Source organism: Pristiophorus japonicus, chromosome 26 (assembly GCF_044704955.1).
Source record: "Pristiophorus japonicus isolate sPriJap1 chromosome 26, sPriJap1.hap1, whole genome shotgun sequence".
Lineage (NCBI taxonomy): Eukaryota > Metazoa > Chordata > Chondrichthyes > Pristiophoridae > Pristiophorus > Pristiophorus japonicus.
In genome coordinates, this window is record NC_092002.1 from 9,435,977 (window position 1) to 9,458,941 (window position 22,965).

Genomic DNA, 22,965 nt, shown 5'->3' on the forward strand with positions numbered 1-22,965 from the left:
TCCTCCGCCTCGGGCGGACTTCGGCCAGGGTCTCCCAGGTGTCAGTGGTGATGCCACACTTTACCAGGGAGGCTTTGAGGGTGTCCTTGTAACGCTCGTTTACCATGAAGGAGCTCCGCATAGAGCATTCGCTCAAGGAGCCTCGTATCTGGCATGCGAACTATGTGGCCTGCCCAGCGAAGCTGATTGAGTGTGGTCAGTGCTTCAATACTGGGGATGTTAGCCTGGACGAGGACGCTGATGCTGGAGTGCCTGTCCTCCCAGGGGATTTGCAGGATCCCGACATGCGAAGGACGGCACCTCCGACAGTGCGGCGCTCCCTCAGCACTGCGCTGGGGGTGTCGGCCTTGATTTTTGTGCTCAAGTCTCTGGAGTGGGGACTCGAGCCCACCACCTTCTGACTCAGCGGTGTTAGCGCCACCCACTGTGCCACGGCTGACACTGCACAGTCCCGAGGCGTATCTGAAAAGATTAAAACACCTCATTTATCCTCTTTTTATGAAAATTATTTTCTCTTAAGACTCCCTACACGCTGCCTCGGCCCGGCGATCCATCCCGGGGTGTCTCTGTGTGACAGCTCATGTAATTGATCACATGACAGCTCATGTAATTGATCACATGACAGGCGGGTCGAGAAATGAGGCTGCTATTCAGTTGCTACGCCCAATGAATTGTACCTCACTGTACTCTCGTAGAAAAATAAGGCGGAAAAGTTGAAAAATGGCTTTCAACCTAGCCCTAATTTATTAGTCTTTCACACTTGTAATTATGCAAAAGATTTGAGTCCTTCTTGTTGACCTTTAGTATTCAAAGAAGTCAATACCTGTCTTTAGGGGCTCAGTTATGCAGAGGGCTGGTGAATATTAATGACGCTTGATTCATTCCTTATGCACTGAGTGTAGAGGTTAGATTATTACCGACCAACTGAAGTCAGGGCCCCTTAATTACGGATGCAAGAGTGGAACACAAAGGGGAAAAAAAAAAAAATCCCATCTGCCTTTTAATATCTGACAGTGTCTGGGAAGTTTAGTGCCAGCTTCAATTGTATTGCATTATTTTTTGCGGGCGTCAACTTGGCTGAATTGGCTGCCCATCTCGCTAGGCCCGAAGGGTCGTGGGGTCATCAAAAGCAACAACAACTTATATTTATATTGAATTAAAAACCCAAAATGCTGGAAATCTCAGCGGGTCAGGCAGTATCTGCGGAGAGAAAAACAGAGTTAACGGGCTCAATTTTCCCGGCTCATTTGCGCCGTTTGTTTTGCCGCGCGCCATTTTTTTCTGGCGTAATTATTTAATTCAAAGTTTCCCCCTGGAATCCGCACAGGCATAACAGCTTTAGTTACGATTTTTCTACGTTAGTTTTTTATTACGTCATATTACATTCCCTCGTGTCCCGCTACCTCATCACCCACCCCACTGATGGTGTCCAGGAGTGCTCGCATAATGTCAGTGCTCTCCCCACTCGTTGCCATCATCTGAACCACATCTGTTGGATCCTGCAGCTCAGGAGAGCGTGGTCCAGCTCTCCTTCCCCTCCTCCCCGCGGGTGTGACTCGCTGCACCCCACCACTGGGACCCGCAGCCTCGGACGATGGGAAACCATGGAATGTTCCACCAACATTCAAACCTCCAGTAAGGCAAGGGGCTAGCAACTCAATGGGCGGCACCTGCACCTCCTCCAAAGTGAGTACAAGAGATGGGCCTCATCCATCGCCTCTGTAGTGTATGGAGAAAGAGTCAGACTGAACACTGTGAGCTCAAAGTCAAGTGTGACCGTAGTCTTTTATTCCAGGTCTCCAGAGTGCCTCTCCAACCTGTGAAACCTCCTTAAATTCCTGTGCTCCCAAAGGATTATGGGATCTCTTGGGACTCCAGGGGATGAGCCCTCTGGTGGCTGCACAGAGTAAATACAAGTCCACATATATAACAACACTCCCCCCCAAAGTCAATAGTGTAACTATTTACAATGTGAGTCGATCTGGGGCCCTTCTTGCCCTGGTTGATCGTCTCGGTGTGAAAGCTGGTGTTGTTGAATCATTTGTTGGGCCCTCGCTGGGCTGCTGTGCAGCTGGCCTTGCTGGGCTGCCTGGTGTGTTGGGCCCTGCAGGGCTGCTGTGGATGATGGGTTCTGCTTCGTGGTAAACTGTGGTGCCGATTGCCACTGGTGTGTATGTTGGGGGATCAAAAAAGGTAGGGTCCAAGGTGGGTTGCTCAGGGTAGTCCGTGAATCTGGGTTTGATTTGGTCCAAGTGTTTCCGGTGAATGAGTCCATTTGAAAGTTTGACCCGAAATACCCTGCTCCCTTCTTTGGCTACGACAGTGCCAGGAAGCCACTTGGGACCTTGTCCATAATTTAATACAAATACAGGATCATTGATTTCAATCTCGCGTGACACATTTGCGCTATCATGGTATGCACTTTGTTGAAGCCGCCTTCTCTACCTGTTCATGTAGATCAGGGTGAACTAACGAGAGCCTTGTCTTAAGTGCTCTTTTCATGAGCAGTTCAGCAGGTGGGATCCCAGTGAGTGAGTGGGGTCTCGTGCAGTAGCTAAGCAGGACTCGGGATATGCGAGTCTGCAGTGAGCCTTCAGTTACTCTCTTCAAGCCTTGCTTTTTGGTTTGCACTGCTCTCTCTGCCTGACCATTGGACGCTGCTTTAAACAGGGCAGATGTGACATGTTTGATCCCGTTACGGGTCATGAATTCTTTGAACTCCGCACTGGTAAAACATGGCCCGTTGTCGCTCACCAGGACATCGGGTAAGCCGTGTGTGGCAAACATGGCCCACAGGCTTTCAGTGGTGGCAGCGGACGTGCTAGCCGACATTATCTCACATTCAATCCACCGGGAGTACGCGTCTACAACCACAAGGAACATTTTACCCAAGAATAGGCCTGCAGAGTCGACGTGTACCCTAGACCACGGTTTGGAGGGCCAAGACCATAAACTTAGCGGCGCCTCCCTGGGTACATTGCTTAACTGCAAGGATGTATTACATGTGTGAACGCAGGACTCTAAGTCCGCATCGATATCGGGCCACCACACGTGGGATCTGGCTATCGCTTTCATCATTACGATGCCTGGGTGGGTACTGTGGAGGTCATTGATGAAGGTGTCTCTGCCCTTCTTGGGGACCACTACTCGATTGCCCCACAGAAGGCAGTCTGCCTGTATAGACATTTCATCTTTGCGCCGCTGGAACGGCTTTATCTCTTCCTGCATTTCCACTGGGACACTGGACCAGCTCCCGTGAAGCACACAGCTTTTGACTAGAGATAATAAGGGGTCCTGGCTTGTCCAGGTTTTGATCTGCCGGGCAGTGACGAGTGATTGCTCACTCTCAAATGCTCCATAACCATGGCTAGATCTGCGGGCTGCACCATTTCCACCCTCGTGGTGGGCAATGGCAGCCTACTGAGAGCATCGGCGCAGTTTTCTGTGCCTGGCCAGTGGTGGATGGTGCAGTTGTATGCGGACAACGTGAGCGCCCATCTCTGGATGCCGGCCGATGCGTTAGTATTTATCCCTTTACTCTCAGAGAGCAGTGATATAAGTGGCTTATGGTCAGTTTCCAATTCGAATTTTAGCCCAAACAGGTATTGATGCATTTTCTTTACCCCATAGACACACACTAACGCTTCTTTTTTAATCATGCTGTGTGCTCTCTCAGCCGTAGACAGACTCCTGGATGCATAAGCAACCGACTGCAGTTTCCCGAAATCATTAGCTTGTTGCAATACACACCCGACGCCATATGACGACACATCACATGCTGGTACCAAACGCATACATGGATCATACAACACAAGCAATTTGTTTGAGCATAACAATTTTCTCGCTTTTACAAAGGCATTTTCTTGGCTTTTGCCCCAAACCCATTCGTCCCCTTTACGTAGTAAGCCATGCAGTGGTTCTAACAGTGTGCTGAGACCCGGTAAGAAGTTACCAAAGTAGTTCAAGAGTCCCAGAAACGACCGCAGCTCTGTCACGTTCTGTGGCCTCGGTGCGTTCTCGATTGCCTCCGTCTTCGCGTTGGTGGGCCTGATGCCGTCCGCCGCAATCCTCCTTCCCAAGAACTCCACTTCAGGCGCCAGGAAAATGCACTTCGAACGTTTTAACCTGAGCCCCACGCGGTTGAGCCGACTAAGAACCTCCTCCAGGTTCTGCAGATGCTTGACTGTGTTCCGACCTGTGACCAAGATGTCGTCCTGGAAGACCACGGTGTGCGGGACCGACTTCAGTAAGCTTTCCATGTTTCTCTGGAATATCGCCGCTGCTGATCGTATTCCAAAAGGGCATCTGTTATAAACAATAAGACCTTTGTGCATGTTGATGCAGGTGAGGGCCTTCGATGATTCCTCCAGTTCCTGCGTCATGTAGGCTGAAGTCAGATCCAGCTTCGTGAACATCTTTCCTGCCGTCAGCGTTGCAAAGAGGTCATCGGCCTTTGGTAGTGGGTATTGGTCCTGCAGGGAGAAACGATTGATAGTTACTTTGTAATCGCCACAGATTCTGACAGTGCCGTCTCCCTTGAGGACTGGGACAATAGGACTGGCCCACTCGCTGAACTCGATCGGTGAAATGATGCCCTCTCTTTGCAGCCGGTCTAGCTTGATCTCTACCCTTTCTCTCATCATGTACGGTACTGCTCTCGCCTTGTGATGGATGGGTCGCGCCCCTGGAATTAGGTGGATCTGCACGTTTGCTCCTTGGAATTTCACGATGCCTGGTTCGAACAGCGAAGGAAATTTGTTTACGACCTGGGCACACGAAGTGTCGTCAGTGGGCGATAGCGCTCGGACATCATCCCAGTTCCAGTGTATCTTTCCCAGCCAGCTCCTGCCGAGCAGCGTGGGACCATTGCCCGGTACCACCCAGAGTGGTAGCTTGTGCATCGCTCCATAGTAGGAGACCTTTACGGTAGCACTGCCGATTACAGGAATCAGTTCTTCCATGTAAGTTCTTAGTTTCGTGCGAACTGGAGTTAAGACTGGCCTTGAGGCCTTGTTGCACCACAACCTTTCGAAAGTCTTTTTGCCCATGATAGACTGGCTCGCGCCCGTATCCAGCTCCATTGACACCGGGAGTCCATTTAGTTCAACATTCAGCATCATCGGGGGAAAATTCGTAGTGAATGTGTGCACCCATGTACCTCTGCCTCCACTATCTGAGGCTCTGGTTCGTCGTGATCCTCCGTAGATCTGTCCTCCTTTGCAACATGGTGGTTTGCAGGTTTAACAGACTTTGCAGCTCGCCTGCACACTCGTTGGAAGTGTCCCATTGTTCTATAGCCCTTGTAAATGTACTCTTTGAATCGGCATGAATGGAAACGATGATCATCCCTGCAGCGCCAACAAGGTGTTAATGACCTTGCATTCATCACCCTTGATGGTGGACTCTGAATCATCTTCAGACGTGCAGCTGCAGGTATGTATGACCTGCCCTGTACATTATGATTCGAAAACAGCATCACTTTGTTCACAGTACTTGTAGCAGCACTTGTGTGCTGAGAGATTTGCTTCGTATTGTCACTGGTGGCAATGAATGCCTGGGCTATCGCTATGGCCTTACTCAAGGTTGGGGTCTCTACAGTCAAAAGTTTGCGAAGTATGGTTTCGTGGCCAATGCCAAGTACGAAAAAGTCTCTGAACATGTGCTCCAAATATGCTTCAAATTCGCAATGTCCTACAAGGCGTCTTAGCTTGGCGGCATAACTCGCCACTTCCTGGCCTTCAGACCTTTTGTAGGTGTAGAACCGGTACCTCGCCATCAGAACGCTTTCCTTCGGGTTCAAATGCTCTTGGACCCGTGTATTTCATACGATTTCACCGTGGGTTTCGCTGGAGTGAGCAGATTCTTCATGAGGCCATACGTTGGTGCCCCACAGACGGTGAGGAGGATCGCCCTTCGTTTGGCAGCGCTCTCTTCCCCATCGAGCTCGTTGGCCACGAAGTATTGGTCGAGTCGCTCCACAAAAGTTTCCCAATCATCTCCCTCCGAAAATTTCTCCAGGATGTCCACTGTTCTCTGTTATCTTTGGGTTTGCTATCTGTATCTCGTCGCCAGTTGTAGTGTATGGAGAAAGAGTCAGACTGAACACTGTGAGCTCAAAGTGAAGTGCGACCTTAGTCTTTTATTGCAGGTCTCCAGAGTGCCTCTCCAACCTGTGAAGCCCCATTAAATACCTGTGCTCCCAAGGGATTATGGGATCCCTTGGGACTCCAGGGGATGAGCCCTCTGGTGGCTGTACAGAGTAAATACAAGTCCACATATATAACACCCTCCACCTCTCCTCACTCCCACCCCCATGCTCTTGGTCTGGGAGGTGGGATTGGAAGATGTTCTCCTCTTCAGGCTCATCCTCGTCTGAATATTCTTCCGCATCGTCAGGGTTGGCCTCAAGTTCTGCAAAATATAACAGAACAGTCAAATGGTTAGCAGCAGAGGAGGGGGCAGGGTGGGTGGCATGAGTAGGCTCACACAGCGCAGGAAGCAGGCTGATTTGAAGGACCATGATGAATGATAGCACATTGCATCAACTGAAGCGTAGCTGACAGAGACATCCCCATGAACCGAAGCATGGCTAGCTCGCGCAGTACTTACCATTTAGCAAATCCAGACTGTGGAATTTGCAGGACTTACCCTCTCCCTCGAGTGTGGGCCCAGCTTGTGCAGTGGCGGTTGCTTTTCTCCAGGCAGGACCCATCAAAGCAGCGACCCTCTCTTCCAAGGGTGTCAGTGGCTGCAGATTTGCCGGGCCTCCTCCTGTTCGAGTTCTTTCCCTTTTATTATGTGCCTCCTTCCTCTGCAAAGATGAAAATGCAACTTTTTAGAGAGGGTGTCTTTCTGCTGGGTGGGACATATACAGCTGGTCACATTTACAATTGCAATTCCATTGAATAAATGAAAATATTACTTACACTAACGACTTGACCAAGGTCCTGCCACTTCTTTTTACACTGGCCTCCAGATCTCATGGTGGTCATCATTGCACAGTAATCTTCTGCATTTCTTTGGGTGGAACTTTTATGTGACCTCTGCTGGTGTCCAGCTCTTGCCATCTGGCCTCAATCGCAGTAACTAGAGCCTCCACTTCACCCTGTGAGACATTCTTGGTCCTTGCACCGCGTTGCATCTTGTATTGCGATTTTTCCAATGCTCTCACACAGCACTCAACGTTCTCACACACTCAACTGGCTCTTTAAAAATGGCCGATTGCCAACCCAGAGCCGTACTGCGCATACGCGTCCATTGAAGTAACGTCAAAACGTCACTTTTTTTTTTGTCGCGCATACGCAGAAGGTGCGGCATCGTTTTTTTCGGACACGATGCGCGCCGCCAAATTCGAATTATACATCGGGGAAACTTTGGCAAATTATTTCTGGCGCGTTTCTGGCCTAGAATAACGGGAGTAACTCTGGCACTATGCCAGAAAACGGGCTTGGGCAAAATTGGGCCCAACGTTTCAGGTCGAGGACCCTTCGTCAGAACTGGCAAATGTTCGAAAATAACAGATTCTTAAGGAGCACTGAAAGGGGGAGGGGGGCGGGTGGTGGGTGGGGCGGAAGGGAACCAAATAGGGGCAGAGGTTCAGGTCTGGAATTGTTGAACTCGATGTTGAGTCCAGAAGACTGTAAAGGGCCTAAACGAAAGACGAGCTGCTGTCCCTCGAGCTTGCGTTGAGCTTCATTGGAACAGTGCAGGAGGCCGAGGACGGAGAGGTCAGAGTGCGAGTGGAGCGGGGAGTTAAAGTGACAGGCGACCAAAAGCCCGGGGTCATACTTACGGACTGAACGGAGGTGTTCCGCAAAGCGGTCACCCAATCTACGCTTGGTCTCCCCAATGTAGAGGAGACCACATTGTGAGCAGGGAATACAGTATACTACATTGAAAGAAGTACAAGTTAATCGCTGTTTCACCTGGTTTATGGTGGTCTGTCATATTTATATAGGGCCTTTAATGTAGTGAAACGCCACAAGACGCTTCACAGGAGTGTTATGCATTAGAAATTTGACACCGAGCCGCATAAGGAGAAATTAGGGCAGGTGACCTAATGTTTTAAGGAGCGTCTTGAAGAAGGAAAGAGAGGTAGAGAAGCGGACAGGTTTAGGCAGGGAGTTCCAGAGCTTGGGGCCCAGGCAGCTGAAGGCATGGCCACCAATGGTTGAACGATTACAATCAGTGATGCTCAGGAGGGCAGAATTAGAGGAGCGCAGACATCTCGGGGGGTTGTGAGGTTGAGGGGATTACAGCGATAGGGAGGGGGCGAGGGCCATGGAGGGATTTGAAAACAAGATGAGAATTTTGATGTCGAGGCATTGCTTAACAGGAAGCCAAGGTAGGTCAGCGAGCACAGGGGGTGATGGGTGAGCGGGACTCGGTGTGAGTTAGGACATGGGGCAGCCGAGTTTTGGATCACCTCTAGTTTACGTAGGGTAGAATGTGGGAGGCCGGCCAGGAGTGCGTTGGAATAGTCAAGTCTAGAGATAACAAAGGCGCGGATGAGGGCTTCGGCAGCGGATGAGCTGAGGCAAGGGGCGGAAAGTGGGCGATGTTACGGAGGTGGAAATTGGCGGTCTTAGCTATGCTGCGGACGAAAGCTCATTTCAGAGGCACATACAACACCGAGGTTGCGAACAGTCTGGTTCAGCCTCGGACAGGAGTTGCGGAGAGAGATGGAGTCGGTGGCTGGGGAACGGACTTTGTGGCGGGGACCGAAAACAGTGGCTTCGGTCTTCCCGATATTCAATCGGAGAAAATTCCTGCTCGTCCAGAGGACAAGCAGTCTGACAATTTAGAAACCCACTCCAGCACCCGCCCCCGCCCCCCGCCCCCATCCCCCGCCCCAATCCAGATTGGCACTTCAGTGCAGTTCTGAGGGAGTGCTGTACCATTGGAGGTGTCGTCTTTCAGATTGGATCGAAAAACTGCTGAGGCGATCGTGTCAGATCCCATTGCACTATTTCCAAGACGAGCCAGGGAGTTCCTTGGACCCCTCAATCACTCAAATCAGATTAACTGCTCAGTTAGCTCGTGTCTGTTTGCTGGAATCTTGCTGTGCGGACATCAGTGATGAAAACAAATTCGTTGGCTGCGACGTGGGACAGCCTAAGGCCACGAATGAAGCCATGCAAATGCACCTTCCTCCCTCCTGCTCCTTGTTGGGATGCCAACGCTCAGCAACATTGTCTCCGAGATAATGAGGGAAAATGGGAAAAAAATAAATTGGGTTTTGTGGAACTCGCGACTTTCGAAAACGGCAAGGAAGGTGGAAGATGCTCCCGAGGGCTCGCGGGTAATGGGAGGTTGTGGGTTCAAGCCCCACTCCAGAGACTTGAGCACAAAAATCCAGGCTGACACTCCCAGTGCAGTGCTGAGGGAGCGCCGCACTGTCGGAGGTGCCGTCTTTCAGATGAGCTGTCAAACACAACAATATATAGAAACAAAGAAAATAGGAGCAGTAGTAGGCCATTCGGCCCTTTGAACCTGCACCGCCATTCAATATGATCATGGCTGATCCTCTACCCCAACACCATATTCCCGCTTTCTCCCCATACCCCTTGATGCCTTTTGTGTCTAGAAATCTATCTATCTCCCTCTTAAATATATTCAGTGACTTGGCCTCCACAGCCTTCTGTGGTAGAGAATTCCACAGGTTCACCACCCTCAGTGAAAACATTTCTCCTCATCCCGGTCCTAACTTTCCTACCCCGTATCCTGAGATTGTGACCCCTTGTTCTAGACTTCCCAGCCCGGGGGAAACATCCTCCCCGCATCCAGTCTGTCCAACCCAGTCAACATAAGAAATAAGAGCAGGATTATGCCATTTAGCCCCTCGAGCCTGCTCCGCCATTCAATAAGATCATGGCTGATCTGATCATGGGCTCTACTTCACATTCCTGCCAGTTCCCTATGACCCTAGACTCCCTTATCGTTCAAGAATCAATCTATCTCCACCTTAAATATTTTCAGCGACCCAACCTCCACAGCTCTCTAGAGCAGAGAATTCCAAAGATTCACGACCCTCTGAGAGAAGAAATTCCTCCTCATTTGCGTTTTAAATGGACGGCCCCTTAGTTCTAGTCTCCCCTATCAGTGGAAACATCCTCTCTGCATCCACCTTGTCGAGCCTCTTCATAATCTTATATTTCAATAAGATCGCCTCTCATTCTTCTAAATTCCAGTGAGTAGAAGCCCAACCTGCTCAACCTTTCTTCAAATGACAACCCCTTTTCATCTACTCCTGCTCCTATTTATGTTCTTATCTGAGGAATCAGCTGAGTGAACCTTCTCTGAACCGCCTCCAATGCAAGTATATCCCTCCTTAAATAAGGAGACCAAAACTGTACGCGGTGCTCCAACTGGTAGTGTCTACTACACACACTCCCACACCCCTCCGTCCCCCCTCCCTGCCACCCCATCCACCCCACTCCTCTCCCTCGCCCCCCCTCCGTGCTCCTCTCCCTCCCCCTCCCCGTGCTCCCCTCCCCCCCCCCCCGACCACCCTCCTTCGCCTCCGTTCTCCCCTCTCCCCGTCCCACCTCCCTCCCTCCCCCGACCCACCCCACTCCCCATCCCCCCTCTCTCCCCCTCCTCCCTGGGGGGGCGGGGGGGAAGCCACATTCACCGGCGGATCCAAATCTCCTCTCGACAGCTCACAAAGAGCCTTTCATCACAACATAGAAACATAGAAAATAGGAGCAGTAGTAGGTCATTCGGCCCCTCGAGCCTGCACCGCCATTCAATATGATCGTGGCTGATCCTCTATCTCAACACCATATTCCCGCTTTTCCCTTATATCCCTTGATGCCTTTTACTCCCGGAGAATCCCGGAGGCATTAGCAAGGTATTGCACCGGTGGGGAAAGATCATTTTGAAATTTTAACGAGCCATTTTTTGGTGTTGCGCACAGCAAGATCCCACAAGCAGAAACCCGCCGAATGGCCGGTTCTGGTGGTTGAGGGATAAATGCCGGCCAGGAGACCGGGGAGAACACCTCCCCCCACCCACACAGTTCTGCTTCACACCGTCACTGTGGGATCTTTTAAAGCCCACCCGAACAGGCAGACGGTGGGGAGTCTCGGTTCAATGGTCTCTCTCAGTACCGCACTAGAGTGCCGGGAAAGGGAGAAAGGGAAGCAGAGTAAGGTTGAGTGTGTGGCGGGGGGCGCGGGGGGTGCGGGGGGGTGGGGTGAGGTCTGTAACTGAGCCATGGCTTTGTGATGTTGTAAATGACTGAACGCTTCTGGCTCGAACTCCTTTATTCTGCCACAAGGGGGCGATCCTGCTCCACGGTCTGAAAAGCTACCAAAATAATGTCAAAACTGTTCAAAATTAATTTCTCTCTTCACTTCTGGCTGCGTGGACCAGGCTGATCCCAGAGCAGCCACGAATCCCTCTCCCGATTTTTAGTGATCTCCATTGCCAGGGTGAGATGAGAGTAAGAAAGAAAGACTTGCACTTATGTAATGCCTTTCATGACCACCGGACGTCTCAAAGCCAATGTACTGTTTTGGAGTGTAGTCACAGTTGTAATGTGGGAAACGCGGCAGCCAATTTGCGCACAGCAAGCTCCCACAAACAGCAATGTGATAATGACCAGATAATCTATTTTAGTGATGTTGATTAAAAGATAAATATTGGCCACAGGACACCGGGGATAACTCCCCTGCTCTTCTTCGAAATAGTGGCCGCCAGATCTTTTACATCCAGCTGAGAGAGCAAACGGGGCCTCGGTTTAACGTCTCATTCAAAAGACATCATGTCCGACAGTGCAGCACTCCCTCAGCACTGCACTGAGAGTGTCAGCCTAGATTTTTGTGCTCAAGCCCCTGGAGTGGGACTTGAACCCACGACCTTCTAACTCAGAGGCGAGAGTGCTGCCCACTGAGCCACAGCTTGTTGACTTTTTCACTTGAATGTTACCAGGGCTCCAAGGGTTAGATTATGAGGAAAGATGACATAAACCAGGTTTATATGCCCTGGAATATAGAAAGTTTAAGGGGTAACATGATTGAGACTTGTTGGGATTTTGAAAGGACCTAATATTCCAGATCCCGAACTACATCCTGAAGGGGAGGAAGATGCCTGTGGGTGGATTTTTTTAACGTGGGGTGACTGTTGCACACCAGCCACCACACGGGGCTTGACAGAGCGAGGTCATGGTCCAGTGGCAAGGGTTAAGTAGGACGACTGGAGACCAGCTCTGCTGCACGGGCCTAGCGCGCGCACATATCGCACAGTGTGGGCTGGGCCCTCGGCTCTTCTGGGCCCAAACTCAGGCCTCCTGCTCCTTTAAGTGAGACATATAAAGGGCGCGATATAAATGTAAGTTGTCGCTGTCGATTAAAATGTAAGTTGTTGCACCGCACTAGCGCCTCGATGCTCACTTTCCCGAGCCGCGCCCTTCACTAACCCACGGGCGGTGTCTGTGCCCGCTCTCTGTCCCGCCTAGGTGGAGTTGACGGGCAGCAGTGTCTTCGACTACATTCACCCCGGGGATCACGTGGAGGTGGCAGAGCAGCTGGGACTGAAGCTGCCGAGTGGCCGAGGACACAGCTCGCAAGCTCCCAACGAGGACGGAGCCAGTTCAACGTCTTCCTCCTCTCTGGCCGAGACACCTGAGCCAGGTAAGGGCACGACTGGGGGAGGGGGACAAACTGGCCGGATGTCATCATTGTTTCGGGGTGGGGTGGGGGGGGTGCATAGCAATGTTATACAGGGTATTGGTGAGGCCACACCTGGTTTACTGCGTGCAGTTTTGGTTTCCATATTTACGAAAGGATATAAAAATAAAACGGGGAAGGTGGCTAACAAGGGAAATTAAGGATAGTGTTAAATCCAAGGAAGATGCATATAAGTTGGCCAGAAAAAGCAGCAAACCTGTGGACTGGGAGAAATTTAGAATACAGCAGAGGAGGACAAAGGGTTTAATTAGGAGGGGGAAAATCGAGTATGAGAGGAAGCTTGCTGGGAACATAAAAACTGACTGCAAAAGCTTCTATAGATATATGAAAAGAAAAAGATTAGTGAAAACAAACGTAGGTCCCTTGCAGTCAGATTCAGATAAATTTATAATGGGGAACAAAGAAATGGCGGACCAGTTAAACAAATACTTTGGTTTTGTCTTCACGAAGGAAGACACAAATAACCTTCCGGATATACTAAGGGACCGAGGGTCTAGTGAGGAGGAGGAACTGAAGGAAATCCTTATTAGGCAGGAAATTGTGTTCGGGAAATTGATGGGATTGAAGGCCGATAAATCCCTGGGGCGTGATAGTCTGCATCCCAGAGTACTTAAGGAAGTAGCCCTAGAAATAGTGGATTCATTGGTGATCATTTTCCATCGACTCTGGATCAGTTCCTATGGACTGGAAGGTAGCTAATGTAACACCACTTTTTAAGAAAGGAGGGAGAGAGAAAACGGTAATTATAGACCAGTTAGCCTGACCTCAGTAGTGGGGAAAATGTTGGAATCAATTATTAAAGATAAAATAGCAGCACATTTGGAAAGCAGTGATGGGATCGGTCCAAGTCAGCATGGATTTATGAAAGGGAAATCCTGCTTGACAATGCTTCTAGAAATTTTTGAGGATGTAACTGATAGAGTGGACAAGGGAGAACCAGTGGATGTGGTGTATTTGGACTTTCAAAAGGCTTTTGACAAGGTCCCACACAAGAGATTGGTGTGCAAAATTAAAGCACATGGTATTGAGGCTAATGTATTGATGTGGATAGAGAACTGGTTGGCAGACAGGAAGCAGAGAGTCGGGATAAACAGGTCTTTTTCAGAATGGAAGGCAGTGATTAGTGGGGTGCCGCAGGGCTCAGTGCTGGGACCCCAGCTATTTACAATATACATTAATGATTTGGATGAGGGAATTGAGTGTAATATCTCCAAGTTTGCAGATGACACTAAGCTGGGTGGCGATGTGAGCTGTGAGGAGGACACTAAAAGACTGCAGGGTGACTGCAGGTGAGTGGGCAAACGAGTGGCAGATACAGTATAATGTGGATAAATGTGAGGTTATCCACTTTGGTGGCAAAAACACGAAGGCAGAATATTATCTGAATGGCGCCAGATTAGGACAAAGGGAGGTGCAACGAGACCTGGGTGTCATGGTACATCAGTCATTGAAAGTTGGCTTGCAGGTACAGCAGGCGATGAAGAAGGCAAATGGTATGTTGGCCTTCATAACTAGGGGATTTGAGTATCGGAGCAGGGAGGTCTTACTGCAGTTGTACAGGGCCTTGGTGAGGCCTCACCTGGAATATTGTGTTCAGTTTTGGTCTCCTAATCTGAGGAAGGACATTCTTGCTATTGAGGGAGTGCAGCGAAGGTTCACCAGACTGATTCCCGGGATGGCAGGACTGATATATAAGGAGAGACTGGATCGACTGGGCCTGTATTCACTGGAGTTTAGAAGGATGAGCAGGGATCTCATAGAAACATATAAAATTCTGACGGGACTGGACATGTTAGATGCAGGAAGAATGTTCCCGATGTTGGGGAAGTCCAGAACCAGGGGACATAGTCTAAGGATAAGGGGTAAGCCATTTAGGACTGAAATGAGGAGAAACTTCTTCAGTCAGAGAGTGGTGAATCTGTGGAATTCCCTACCGCAGAGAATTGTTGATGGCAGTTCATTGGATATATTCAAGAGGGAGTTAGATACGGCCCTTATGGCTAAAGGGATCAAGGGGTATGGAGAAAAAGCAGGAAAGGGGTACTGAGGTGAATGATCAGCCATGATCTTATTGAATGGTGGTGCAGGCTCGAAGGGCCAAATGGCCTACTCCTGCACCTATTTTTCTATGTTTCTATACTTGCTTTGGAGGCAGTTCAGAGAAGGTTCACTGGGTTGATTCCAGGGATGAGGGGCTTGACTTATGAGGAAAGGTTGAGTAGGTTGGGCCTCTACTCATTGGAATTCGGAAGAATGAGAGGTGATCTTATCGAAACGTATAAGATTATGAGGGGGCTTGACAAGGTGGATGCAGAGAGGATGTTTCCACTGATGGGGGAGACTAGAACCAGATCTTAGAATAAAGGGCCGCCCATTTAAAACTGAGATGAGGAGAAATTTCTTCTCTCAGAGGGTTGTAAATCTGTGGAATTCGCTGCCTCAGAGAGCTGTGGAAGCTGGGACATTGAATAAATTTAAGACAGAGATAGATAGTTTCTTAAATGATAAGAGAATAAGGGGTTATGGGGAGCGGGCAGGGAAGTCCATGATCGTATTAAATGGCGGAGCAGGCTCGAGGGGCCGTATGGCCTACTCCTGCTCCTATTTCTTATGTTCTTATGTTAATTGGGCATCGGGCAACAATTCTAACTGTTCTAACAGGCTGGGTCTCTTTTCCCTTGAAAAAAGAAGACTGAGGGGTGACCTAATAAACGTCTTCAAAATGATGAAAGGTTTTGATGGAGTGGATACGGAGAGAGTGTTTCCACTTGTGGGGAAGAGCATAACTAGAGGCCATCAATATAAGATCGTCACCGAGAAATCCAACGGGGAATTCAGGAGAAACTTCTTTACCCAGAGAGTGGTGAGAATGTGGAACTCGCTGCCACAGGGAGGGGTTGAGGCGAATAGTATCGATGCATTTAAGGGGAGGTTAGACAAGTATATGTGGGAGAAGGGAATAGAGGGTTATGCCGATAGATTTAGATGAGGAAAGACGGGAGGAGGCTCGAGTGGAGCATAAACGCCGGCATGGACTGGTTGGGCCGAATGACCTGTTTCTGTGCCGTATATCTCGTGTAATCCCTCTGTAACTCTAGCTCCTTCTTTCCCAGGACTCAACAGCATAGATGTCCTCACCTCCCTCAGTCTATCTATCCTCTTACAATCTAAAGGCTTTAAAAAACCAAGTTAGATGTCACCTAATCTGACTCATCTGTGCTTCCCACCTCCTCCTCTTCAACCTTGATGCGGTCCAACACTTCTTCAAAGAAAGAACTTGGATTTATATAGCGCCTTTCACATCCAAAAGCTCTTTAAAGACGTACTTCTGAAGTGTAGTCACTGTTGCAATGTTGGAAACGCGGCAGCCAATTTGCGCACAGCAAGCTCCCACAAGGCGATAATGACCCAGATAATCTGTTTCTCATTGATAAAATTGAAGGGATACATATTGGCCCAGGACACCATGGAGAACTCGCCTGCTCTTCTTCGAAATAGTGTTGTGGGATCTTCTACGAGGTGTCAGAAGGATGTGAGGTGTTGGCTTCGATCCCATGTCCCATGAAGATGCCCAGCCGATCTGGGGGGCCTGGATTTTAGGATTTTCTCTATTCGGGGGGGGGGGGGATAAAACGGAAGCGGGGCGGGAAGGTTAGTGGCCGGGAATTGTCTGAGCTTTAGTGAAGTGGTTTGGGCAGCTGGGCCCTACGTGAGGGAGTGCAGCGCAGTGCGAAGGGAGGCGTTGTACACCTCTCCTGGCGTTAGGATGAAAAACCACCCCCGAGCTAAAGAGCCGAGCCGGGAGCGCTCCGAGAGGCCTGGGTTGGGATGGGGGGAAGCTAAAACATTTCTGAAACATTGCCCACACCACCACAACACAAATCACACAAAAATACAAAATCAAAAAAGAACTCGAACTTACCGTTACAGCAGGTTAACCTTCCCCATCACCACCGGCTATGCCGGACCGCTCTGATTTCCCAGGCGGTCGTTGCGGGCGCTCTTCCGGGCGGATGAGTCGGGATAAACTCGCGGCAGTGTCGCACCCAGAGGCGTTGCACACACCCGCCGCAGTTCTTCCCGGCCGGTGCTGCTCAGCGCCACCTCAAAACCCGACGGGAGGATCACGATGGGGCGCGGAAGACCCTCACCGCTGCCTTTCACGTCGCTCCGGGGCCAAACCCCGAGCGCATAGGGACTGGAAAATCTTGATAACTGGAATATCTGGTTTGCTGGAGAATGTTACCTATTTGATTCCAGTTTTCATGGACGCCTTGATTAAAACAAAACAGTTTGCCAGTTGCCTCAATAGTTCAGTTGAGTTTCTCCAGTGACAAGCCGATCCAAGCTAAGCACGACCGGCCCGGGCTCCATGGGGCGAGGGCTACAAATATCCTCAAAGCCCATTATTCAGGCAGGAGAGAAACCAGCCAAGTCCCCCGCTCCCATCCAGCGGCCACTGCTTGTGTGGGCATCAGGTTAGAACTGGATCGAAGTCGGCTCGAATAAAAAGAAAGACTTGCATTTATATAGCGCCTTTCAAGACCACCGGACGTCTCAAAGCGCTTTACAACCAATGAAGTACTTTTTTTTTGTGAGTGTAGGCACTGTTGTAATGTGGGAAACGCGGCAGGCAATCCGCGCACAGCAAGCTCCCACAAACAGCAACGTGATAATGACCCGATCATCTTTTTGTGTTACATTGCTGGAGGGATAAATATTGGCCCCAGGACACCGGGGAGAACTCCCCCTGCTCGTCTTCGAAATAGTGGCCGCGGTATCCTTTTACATCCACCTGAGAGAGCAGACGGGGCCTCGGTTTAACGTCTCATCCGAAAGACGGCACCTCCGACAGTGCGGCACTCCCTCGGCACTGCACTGGGAGTGTCGGCCTGGATTTTTGTGCTCAAGTCCCTGGAGTGGGACAACCTTCTGACTCAGAGGCGCGTGTGCTGCCCACTGAGCCACGGCTGACACTTCTGGGGTCACAAAAGGGGAATAAAGTGTCTTCAAAATTGGAAGAAAGTCACCTCAACAATTGTTTGAAATTATAAACAGACTCTCGCACTGAAGCAGAAGCTCAAATAGTCTGTGGAGGCCCCAGACACCTCACTCAGGACGAGGGCAGTGAGTGTGCTGGGCCGATTAGGCCGCACTGAAAGGGTTAAGTCCTTTATTCTCGGGGTGACGACTGTGTTTCCGCGCAAGGATCACAGCTTCAGAAGCCGAGTAGGAAGACAGGCTCAGGCAAGGCCTGCATTCCTCTCGACTAACATTACTTCACGCAAAATGTCAGGGGGATTCATTAGTCGGGATCAGGTGCACGGCAAAAAAAAGACAGAGGTTAACTGCTTGTGTTTAATGGAAAAATTGCTCTCTGTAGAGCGTGAGGGAGGGCCGTGATTTGATCCTCTCTTGAGGGCCACAATGCCACTTTTCCCACCAAAACCACACTCCCAAATTTCCTGGGAATACTCCAGATGAAGACTGACAGTGTAGCTCACTCCAAACTGCTTCTCCGTTTCTCGCCTGATACCCAGATCTCAGAGATTCACAGCAGCATGACCTATAGGAACAGGAGGAGGCCCAATCGGCCCCTCAAGCTTGTTCCACCATCCAACTGGATCCCTAAAGCAAGCGCTCTACTCGGAACTCTTACACGGCAAGCGAGCCCAAGGTGGGCAGAGGAAACGTTTCAAGGACACCCTCAAAGCCTCCCTGATAAAGTGCAACATCCCCACCGGCACCTGGGAGTCCCTGGCCCAAGACTGCCTAAAGTGGAGGAAGTGCATCCGGGAGGGCGCTGAGCACCTCGAGTCTCTTCGCCGAGAGCATGCAGAAACCAAGTGCAGGCAGTGGAAGGAGCGTGCGGCAAACCAGTCCCACCCTCCCCTTCCCTCAACCACTGTCTGTCCCACCTGTGACAGAGACTGTGGTTCCCGTATTGGACTGTTCAGTCACCTGAGAACTCACTTTTAGAGTGGAAGCAAGTCTTCCTCGATGATGAGGGACTGCCCATGATGATGAGATCTAGAGAAAGGCGTCTGTTCAGCCTTTCTTCATGGGATGGCTGTTGGTGGATGGTGGATGTTAAAACCTTGCATGCTGGAGCTAAAGAAGGCAAACTTTGTGTCAGCCGTGGCTCAGTGGGCAGCACTCTCTCTCGTCTCTGAGTCAGAAGGTTGTGGGTTCAAGTCCCACTCCAGGAACTTGAGCACAAAAACCCAGGCTGACGCTCCCAGTGCAGTGCTGAGGGAGCGCCGCACTGTCGGAGGTGCTGTCTTTCGGATGATACGTTAAACCGAGGCCCCGAGTGCTCTCTCAGGTGGACGTAAAAGATCCCGTGGTCACTATTTCGAAGAAGAGCAGGGGGAGTTCTCCCCGGTGTCCTGGGGTCAATATTTATCCCTCAATCAACATAACAAAAAACAGATTATCTGGGTCATTATCATGTTGCTGTTTGTGGGAGCTTGCTGTGTGCAAATTGGCTGCCGCGTTTCCCACATTACAACAGTGACTACACTTCAAGAAGTACTTCATTGGTTGTAAAGCGCTTTGAGATGACCGGCGGTCGTAAAAGGCACTATATAGATGCAAATCTTTCTTACCCTGTCAATCCCCCTCAGAATCTTAATATATTTCAATGAGATCGCCTCTCATTCTTCTAAACTCCAGAGAGTATAGGCCCATTCTACTCAATCTCTCCTCATAGGACAGCCCTCTCATCCCAGGAATCAGTCTGGTGAATCTTCGATGTGTGGCATAGACTTAAACAGCCCACAAAGGTTAAAAGGTTGGACAACTTGTCACTTGCTCCTTCTTTCAAAACTCATTACTTTCCATAGACTTCCCCACCTCCAACCTCCACAAACTGAGCCACTGCCTGTGTAAAACTCTTTCGAAAGCCTGGCGATATTCTATTCACTGGTAATTATCAGCTTGGCTCAGTGATGGGGGCGATCGAAGGTAGAAAGTCGCGGGGGTTCAAGCCCGACCGTAGGACATGAACCCGTCAATCCAGGCTGGTGCTTCAGCGCAGTACCGAGGGAGCGCCACGCTGTCGCAGGGTGCCAACTTTCGGAACGAGACGTTAAACCGAGGCCCCCGCCTGCCTGAAGCTACAGACCCCCCCCACCCCCCCACGGCCCGCTATCTGACAGAGAGCAGGGGGAGTCTCCGACAATATTTACCCCTCAGTCAACGCAGATTGTCTTGCAGACTCTTGCTGTGCACAGCTGGGCTGCCGTGTTGCCCTACGAAACAACAATGCCTGCCCTTCAGTTGGCTGCGATATCATTTTTGGGCTTCCTGTGGATGCAAAAAGGAGCTATATAAATGCAAGTTCTTTGCTTTTTTTTTCCCTCAAAAAAAGAACACAAGTTTGGCCAAAATTGAAATGTTGCAAAGCTGTAGCACAGTCGCAAAGGCCCCTCAAACTTTTCTCGCCGTGTTAGTAGCCTTGAAGCATGCTCCAAGCTTGCTGGCAAGCTCCGTTTTTAATTAGGAGAAGTGCATCATTTTATTTACAAAATCTCGAGGCAGTGCAATTTTAAAGCTTATGTCTCCTTGAAGCAAACAGCAACAATGCAATTTAATCCTGATAAACACAGGACAAGCTTGCCAGGAATTGTTATGCTCAGTTCAAGCTCTCTATGACTCCAGGTAAAAGAACATAACCAATTTGCAAGTCCATGCCTGCGGCCCACTTGTTCATTCAGTCAGTGACTCACCACCAGCAACACAGAACAAATAAAGATATTGAGCTCAATGTGACTGGATTTCTGCATTGCTGCTACCTTGGGAGGAACTTTGGCTGCGGAGTAGTATTTAGTGCACAAAGGATAGCAAATTGGAACAATATTGAATCTGGAATTGAGAGCAATGGGAGTAAACAGGAAGGGGTTGTGCCATTTGGGATTATATCCAGTGGGAGTGAATGGGAAGGGGTTGGGTCCATTGGGATTATATACAGTGGGAGTGAATGGAAAGGGGTTGGGTCCATTGGGATTATATACAGTGGAGGTGAATGGGAAGGGGTTGGGTCCATTGGGATTATATACAGTGGGAGTGAATGGAAAGGGGTTGGGTCCATTGGGATTATATACAGTGGGAGTGAATGGAAAGGGGTTGGGTCCATTGGGATTATATACAGTGGAGGTGAATGGGAAGGGGTTCGGTCCATTTGGATTATATACAGTGGGAGTGAATGGGAAGGGGTTGGGTCCATTGGGATTATATACAGTGGGAGTGAATGGAAAGGGGTTGGGTCCATTGGGATTATATACAGTGGGAGTGAATGGGAAGGGGTTGGGTCCATTGGGATTATATACAGTGGGAGTGAATGAGAAGGGGTTGGGTCCATTGGGATTATATACAGTGGGAGTGAATGGAAGGGGTTGGGTCCATTGGAATTATATACAGTGGGAGTGAATGGGAAGGGGTTGGGTCCATTGGGATTATATACAGTGGGAGTGAATGGGAAGGGGTTGTGCCAATTGGGATTATATACAGTGGGAGTGAATGGGAAAGGGTTGTGCCAATTGGGATTATATACCGTGGGAGTGAATGGGAAGGGGTTGGGTCCATTGGGATTATATACAGTGGGAGTGAATGGGAAGGGGATTGATCCATTGGGTCTATATAGTAGGGGTGAATGGGAAAGGGTTTGGTCCATTGAGATTGTGCACAGTGGGGGTGAATGGGAAGGGGTTTGGTCCTTTGGGATTGTGTACACTGGGAGTGAATGGGGCAGATCATCAATATCTTTTAAGATGCCCCTCCCCACATGTCTGCTTCCGGGAAGGTGCCGAACACCTTGAGTCCCATCGCCGGGAGCACGCGGAAGCCAAGCGCAAACAGCGGAAGGAGCGCACGGCAAATCAAGCCCCCCCCCCCACCCACCCCGACCCTCCAACCACCGTCTGCCCCACCTGTGACGGAGACTGTACGTCCCGCATTGGACTCACCAGTCACCTGAGAACTGTTATTAATGTGGAAGCAAGTCTTCCTCGACTCCGAGGGACTGCCTCAGAAGTAGAATTTTTGGCATTCACCCAGCCGGTTCTATTGTGTGCATCATACACCCACAAGGAACGAGAGACAAGCCTAACCTTTTATTATTCTTTTCATTTTAATTTCAAGAACTAATTAAAGATTTATAAGAATTACGAGGGAAAGCATAAACTACAAAGGCACAGCCTCCAGCAATCCGCATTCCGCAGTACAGCTGTAGGCTCTTCGAATGGAATTTATCCAATTTCTTCGGCTATTTGCATGGTCCTCGCTCCAAAGGGACAGCGAAGCACCGGGGTTGAGCCAAGTCCGACAGCATATTTATTTCCTTTTTCCCTTTCAGAGAATGCTAGCACATTGCATTTCCCTTCCCTTCCCCTACAACACTTTAAAAAAAGTACTTTTTTTAAATTCGTGGGCATCGCTGGCATTTATTGCCCATCCCTAATTGCCCCTGGAGAAGGTGGTGGTGAGCCGCCTTCTTGAACCGCTGCAGTCCGTGTGGTGAAGGTGCTCCCACACAGTGCTGTTAGGGAGGGAGTTCCAGGATTTTGACCCAGCGACGATGAAGGAACGGCCGATATATTTCCAAGTCGGGATGGTGTGTGACTGGGAGGGGAACGTGGAGGTGGTGGTGTTCCCGTGCGCCTGCTGCCCTTGTCCTTCTAGGCGGGTAGAGGTCGCGGGTTTGGGAGGTGCTGCCGAAGAAGCCTTGGCGAGTTGCTGCAGTGCATCGTGTAGACGGTGCACACTGCAGCCAGGGGGCGCCGGTGGTGGAGGGAGTGAATGTTGAAGGTGGTGGGTAGCGTGCCGATCAAGCGGGGCTGCTTTGTCCTGGATGGTGTCGAGCTTCTTGTTGTGTTGTTGGAGCCGCAACTCATCCAGGCAAGTGGAGAGTGTTCCATCACACTCCTGACTTGTGTCTTGTAGATGGTGGAAAGGCTTTGGGGAGTCAGGAGGTGAGACACTCGCCACAGAATACCCAGCCTCTGACCTGCTCTTGTTGCCACAGTATTTATGTGGCTGGTCCAGTTATGCTTCTGGTCACTGGTGACCCTCCCCAGGATGTTGATGGTGGGGGAGTCGGTGATGGGAATGCCGTTGAGAAGGTGGTGGCAAGCTGGCTTCTTGAACCGCTGCAGTCCGTGATACTTCTTTGTAGCGGTTTGGTAAAACTGGGTGGCATTTCAGAGGGGCAGTTAAGGGTCAACCACATCGCTGTGGGTCTGGAGTCACCTATAGGCCCAGATCAGGGCAAGGA

At 50.1% G+C, this 22,965-nt stretch overlaps 1 protein-coding gene across 1 annotated transcript in view; it reads left to right on the forward strand.

Annotated features, from left to right (window-relative positions):
* Positions 1-22,965, forward strand: part of LOC139239075 (neuronal PAS domain-containing protein 3-like) — a 304,556-nt gene that overhangs the window by 247,076 nt on the left and 34,515 nt on the right. Inside the window, exon 5 of the mRNA XM_070867588.1 lies at positions 12,461-12,635. Within this exon, the coding sequence (XP_070723689.1) occupies positions 12,461-12,635 (175 nt within the window). The remainder of the gene's footprint in view (positions 1-12,460; positions 12,636-22,965) is intronic.